We start from the raw sequence: 5,726 nt of genomic DNA on the forward strand, positions 1-5,726 counted from the left end.
GTTTGGAGCTGTCATTATCATTACTGAAAAGTTTTGTAACTAGAAATTAATATTTCCCATGTTTATTTGTATTGTGCAACCAATAGTTATTTTCGTATTTAAAAACTGATTGCATATTTATTTCATGTTATCTTTGTCGATATAATGGGGTAGAGAATGGAGTATAGAAGGAAATAGGAGATGTTGATTCGATATGGACAGTTTCATAAACCAATAAAACATAATGGGGGTAGAGAAAGGAGTATAGAAGGGAATAGGAAACCTAGATTCACATTAAAAGGGGTGTATTTTAGAATTCTCGTTTTATTTCATATTCATATTATGAATTGTAATATTATATATAATAAATAAATAAATAAATAACAAAACTGTTTGCTTTATTAAATGAAAGAAAATTGATTCATTTTAGTCACCGGAAGATGCTAGTCACACAGTAAAATGTTAATAGGTTAGTACTAATTAATTATTATAATAAAGAGGTCATTTGAACTTAAGACCTCGTTTAGAAATACCACATTTTAGTTTAAAAATTAAAAAATCATTAAAAAAAGTTAAAAATTCAACAAATTATACAAAAATAAATAAATAAAAATTCCCTTTTCTCTTTATATTTTGCATATTTTTTCATAAAAAATCAAAAAATCATTCTAAATATAATAATTTTTTTACTCATATTTTTGCTAAAAAATCAAAAAATTTCTAAAATAACTTGTTCCAAAACGAAACATAAAATTTTGATATAAAAAGCATTTACAATTATGTGTCAATAACATTTAAAACATTATAAGGAGAATACTAAATGTATGTTTTATTTGGAAAAAAAAAAAAGCCATAAAAACACAATCATATTATATATAGATAAAAGTTTTGTTGGTATAGGATTCCTCTAAATAAAAATATCCCCAAAGGCACTAAAAAGGAGTGTGGAATTGTCGTTGTTTCTCTCATCCTCAAAAGCACAAATGTTCCTTTATTCTGGGCCAAGTTTAAAAACCATCATTTTAATCCTCTCTCCTTCCCCTTTTTATTTTTTATTTTTTATTTCTCTCTCTGTCTCAGTTTCCTTATATAGAGGTGAGGTTTAGATTTGAGTTTAGGTTTGGATTTGAGTACATATTTCGGGTTCGGATAAGGAAGATAGTAGCAGTAGTTATTACGGATCCTCACATATATGGAATTTTAATATTTGATGAATATTTTCTAGATAGCAGATAATTACAAATTAATTTATTGCTATTTCATAGAAAAAGATCCAACCATAAATCACTATTTATACCTGACATCGTTAATTTCTGGTTACAAAACTTTTCAGTAGTGATAATGACAGCTCCAAACATGGCGATGATCACAGCATTGTTAGAGAGATCTCTGCAAAACTATTTTCTATACGAAAACAGCAAGATCGCCGACGACACAGACGCAGGTGGTGGTGTTGGGTTCTCATCATCATCATCATCATCATCATCCTCAGATTCTTCTGAAAATCATTTCTCTAACTCCCACGATGCCATCTTAGACCTCAATTCTCACCTCTCTCTCCCTTACCATTGGGAACAATGTCTCCATCTAAAGGTACACTTCTCTCGCATATATATATATATATATATGTATGTTGTTCTTCTCTTTTTCAGCTTCCATTAAATGCAAATTCCATATTACATCTCTCTCTTGTTTGCTCTTCTTAAATGCCCTTTCTTTATTGCCCTTGTCGTCATTTACGTCTTCCTATCTCCTTTTTCCACCTCACAGCCAAACCCTAAAAAGTTTCTCCCTTCAGTATCTATTTTCTCACCCAGAAAAATCGAAGAGAAAAAAAAAAAAACACTTTAAGGGTTGAACCATTCAATAGTTTTCTTTTACGAGTTTTCATTTTCCTTACCCCAGAAAAGAAAAACTTTTTCTGGGTAGAACCATTCCATACTTTTCTTTGATGGGTTTTTTATTTTGCTTATTATTTTGACTAGGCTACATTGTTGAGAGCCTTTTAAATCACAAACTGTGTTTTTTTTTAAACATAAAAAATAAAAAACTTTCCTCACCATCTAATATGTTGATCCATAGATTGATTGTATTGGGTTCTGTAATCGGTTTCTATAGAATACCGGTTTTTATGTTGGTTTTGTAGTTCAACACCATTGATGATTACAATTGGTTATTGTTGTTGCAGACTAGGGAGATATATTACGTAAACTGGAGGACAGGGATGAAAGCGACAGAGGATCCGAGAACAGCAACGGTGATGGCGGCGGAGTACCGGGGTAGCTTTTCATCACAAGAAGAAGAAGAAGAAGAAGAAGAAGAAAAAGATAGCTCTTACGATGGTGAGGATGGTGAGAAAGATGACCATGTACTTGTTGTTGCGTGTTGCAAGAGCTGTCTAATGTATTTCATGGTCCCCAAATTGGTCGGAGCTGTTTGCCCCAAATGTTGTGCAAGTGTTCAACTGCTCTGTTTTGATCCAGTGGCATGCGATTTGGTTCCTTTTACCTAATCACAAATTATGTGTGCTGATTGATCACAATGTTGTTTTCTGCTGTTCTCAGATTTGGTACTGTAAGGGTTGGATTTTTTTCATATTTGGGTGTATTGTCACTCAGTTGGTGCTGTTTTGTTGATCAGTTTTTGAGTGTTGTTCTTCTGGTAGTTCTGTTGTTTTTTTCTTTTGTTTTGCCCCGTGTGTTGGTTTCTCACCAACTAGGAGGTTGGTTTCTCACTAACTAGGAGATTGGAGCTTCTTCTAAATCCAAACTCCTCTTTATTGATGTAATAATTTTCTATCTCATCAATAAAGTTCTCTTTTCTTTTGCTGATTAAAAAAAAAAAAAAAAAAGGAGAATAAAGAAAGGCACCAGGTGGTATTGCCACGTGGTACCCTATCTGTACCTAATAATTTCTCTTTTATCTATCTTTTTCTTGTCTTTATTACCTATCTTTTTAAATCTTTTCATCATCTATGTTGTCTGAGAGATTTTCAGTGTAGTGGATTGATGAAATGAGACAAATGATGAGTATTATTAATCTTCTTTACTATGATTTCATTCTTCTTTTTTTCTTTTTAAAATTTTTGTTTTTGGGGAGGCCTTCCTTCTATTCTACTTTTTAAAATAGTGATTAGAGCCGACTCAATTATTAAACCATTTAATTTCTCATCTAAGGTCTTCAAAATTCTTTGGATTTTTTTAATTATTAAAGATTCTAAAATTTCAAAAATCCAACAAAATAAGACATCTATTTAAATATTTAACTTATGACCACAAAAAAACTTCGACCAGCCTAGTTTAAGAAAGGAAGATCTAGGCTAAACTTGAGGTGGGCAATATCAAAACAATATTCAAATGAAAAGATAGCTTGTTCATTCAAAATCAATTGGGAATATTGAAATGGAGATAGCTCTTTTATTCAAAATCAATTGGGTGCGTGTCAACTTTTTTTTTTTTGATTGGCAAAAAGAAGACTTTATTGATGGAAAATGTGGAAAAATTACATCAATAAAGAGGAAGTTGGAGCTATATCAAGCTCCAACCTCCTAGTTGGTGAGAGACCAACAAACAAAGCAAACAGAGCAAAATTAAACCAGAAAAACAGCAGCCCTTCCTACAGCAGCCCTTCCTAGCACCAAAATGGTTGAAGCCAACACAGCAGCAAAACAGAGCCCTCCTAACACCAAGACAGCCATGAGCAAACAGCACACAGCAGTAGCAAAACAGATCAGACACAGATCAGCTCAATCAGGAGAAAGCATAGCAGGCTGCAGATCACCCCAGTAGCACATTTTCACCCTCAGCAGTATACAGCTCGTGCACCTTTGTCAACTTGTGAATCTTCTTTTGGTTGGACCGTCTCTTTTAATTTAATTAATGACATATGTTTGTTTGTATGTTTCCATTAAGTTCCAGCTCATTAATCATTCACATTCTATGACATTTCCTATGATTTTTGCTTCTCTTTATAAAGAAGCTTGTGTACAACACTTCTTTAATTTATTGAGGGAGGAAGTCAATACCAAAGTATGGGCTACTCAATTTTGGTGCACACCTCTCTCTCCATTATTTTTTTAATATAGTTACTTACACTCAAAAGTTAGACCCACTTTATAGATCTAATGATATGTCAACAAGATGATTAGTTGATAATTAAATGTTATCTAATTATTAATTAATTATCTTTTTGACATATCATTGGATCTGTAAAGTGGGTCTAAAATGTGGACTTAGATATCATTTTTCTTATTTTTTTGGGAGGTCAATGAGTAAGAAATTATTTATAAATATTATTAAAAGCACAATGAATTGAATAATTAATTTTTGTAAATTTTTTTAACAACACATACCACCAACAACTGCATCCATATTAAATGATTAAATAAACAACTTTAAAAAAAAAAAGTTTAGTATAGAAAAGAAATAAATTTTTTTTTTGATCGGCAAAACAAATCTTTATTGATGGGATCATACGAAATATGAATTAGTACATCAATAAAGAGGAACTTGGAGCTAACAAAAGCTCCAAGCACCAGTTGGTGAGAGACCAACAACAATTACTTGGGTATATTATACTTTCTAGCTTTGAACTTTCATTTAATTTTTATTTTGGTTCCTTATTTTCAAGTTATAACAATTATATTTTCCAACTTTAACCTATATTTCAAGGTGATTTCTTGTCACCCTATTTTTTAAAATTTGAGTGAAAATTAAAATTTAAAGAATTAAAATAAAATTTGAGTAAAATTTATATGATACATAAATTTCAGGGGATTTTTTTAAAGTCTCTGAAATTAAGATTTTACAAGATAAAGGACATACAATATTTTTATAGCAGTTAAGGTCACTCAATATTTTCACAGAGAAATTTGCCCGCTTTAGAGAAATTTTGCTCGACTCAGAGAAATTTCAATTTTTCTCTGTGATCATACTAGAGAAATTTAAAAAATTTCTTTAGGTCAGGGCCAAAATTTCTCACCTAGTCCTCTTGCCCTACCCTAGGCAAGTTCAGTTTTTAAATAGAGGCGAGTTATTTTTGAACTTCAATAAAGGACAAGTTTTTTTTTTTTTTGATCAACAAAGAAAAATAAAACTTTATTGATGAGATGAGCAAAAACAAGCATCAATATACATCAATAGAGGAGGGTTGTGCAAAAAGCATCATAACTAACACTCCACAATCCTAACTAGGTTGGCACCAAGGAAGAAACACAATCTTTTGTTAGCACTGAGCCTACATATTGGCGAGATACCAATCCAAAACAGAGAAACAAAATGAAAAACAGAAATAAAGACCACCCAACCACACAACAAGGGCAACCTTCCAAATCTGCCAACTCCTTCCCTAACAAACTCCAGCAATTTATAACCAAAACACCAACAAGTTAATATAATTGTTGTAGTAAATTGAGCCATATGTTGTATAAATTGTGTACTTAAATAAAATATATAGATTCATATTGAACAACCACTTTGAATTTTAGAACAAGAACATGGTGAAATTTACAAAAATTCATAATAAAATAAAACTAGTAGAAAGAAGCAAACCGAAGCCTGTGTGATACCACAGTGTCCTTAACACAGATTAGCCGCCTCATCGTGGGTGCTGGAGGAACGTCGACTTCTGTCTCTCAAGGTACGACGGTTTAGATCGGCTAACGCAGAAGGTGCTGAGACTGACTCTAATCTGAGAGCCAAATTCTATATTTAACCCAATGGAGATGGGCCTCCTTTTATACACAATGG

General features: G+C 32.0%; 1 protein-coding gene across 1 annotated transcript; it reads left to right on the forward strand.

The window, feature by feature from the left end:
* The first annotated feature begins 1,084 nt into the window (after positions 1-1,084).
* LOC145816211 (protein CURLY FLAG LEAF 1-like) lies at positions 1,085-4,032 on the forward strand. The gene is made up of 2 exons (XM_082912506.1): positions 1,085-1,572; positions 2,168-4,032. Exons 1-2 carry the CDS (start codon positions 1,321-1,323, stop codon positions 2,489-2,491), a joined length of 576 nt encoding a protein of 191 aa, XP_082768632.1. The 5' UTR covers positions 1,085-1,320; the 3' UTR covers positions 2,492-4,032.
* The last annotated feature ends 1,694 nt before the right edge of the window (positions 4,033-5,726 follow it).

This window comes from Camellia sinensis, unplaced genomic scaffold (genome assembly GCF_055761805.1).
Source record: "Camellia sinensis isolate YWXY unplaced genomic scaffold, ASM5576180v1 Unanchor3, whole genome shotgun sequence".
Taxonomy (NCBI): Eukaryota; Viridiplantae; Streptophyta; class Magnoliopsida; order Ericales; family Theaceae; genus Camellia; species Camellia sinensis.

What these genes read in the sequence shown, in the direction of transcription:
- LOC145816211 (XM_082912506.1), top strand. Translation starts at nt 1,321, where the DNA reads ATGACAGCTCCAAACATGGCGATGATCACAGCATTGTTAGAGAGATCT. An exon ending in AACAATGTCTCCATCTAAAG is followed by an intron (nt 1,573 to 2,167) that starts GTACACTTCTCT and finishes TTGTTGTTGCAG; the next exon opens with ACTAGGGAGATATATTACGT.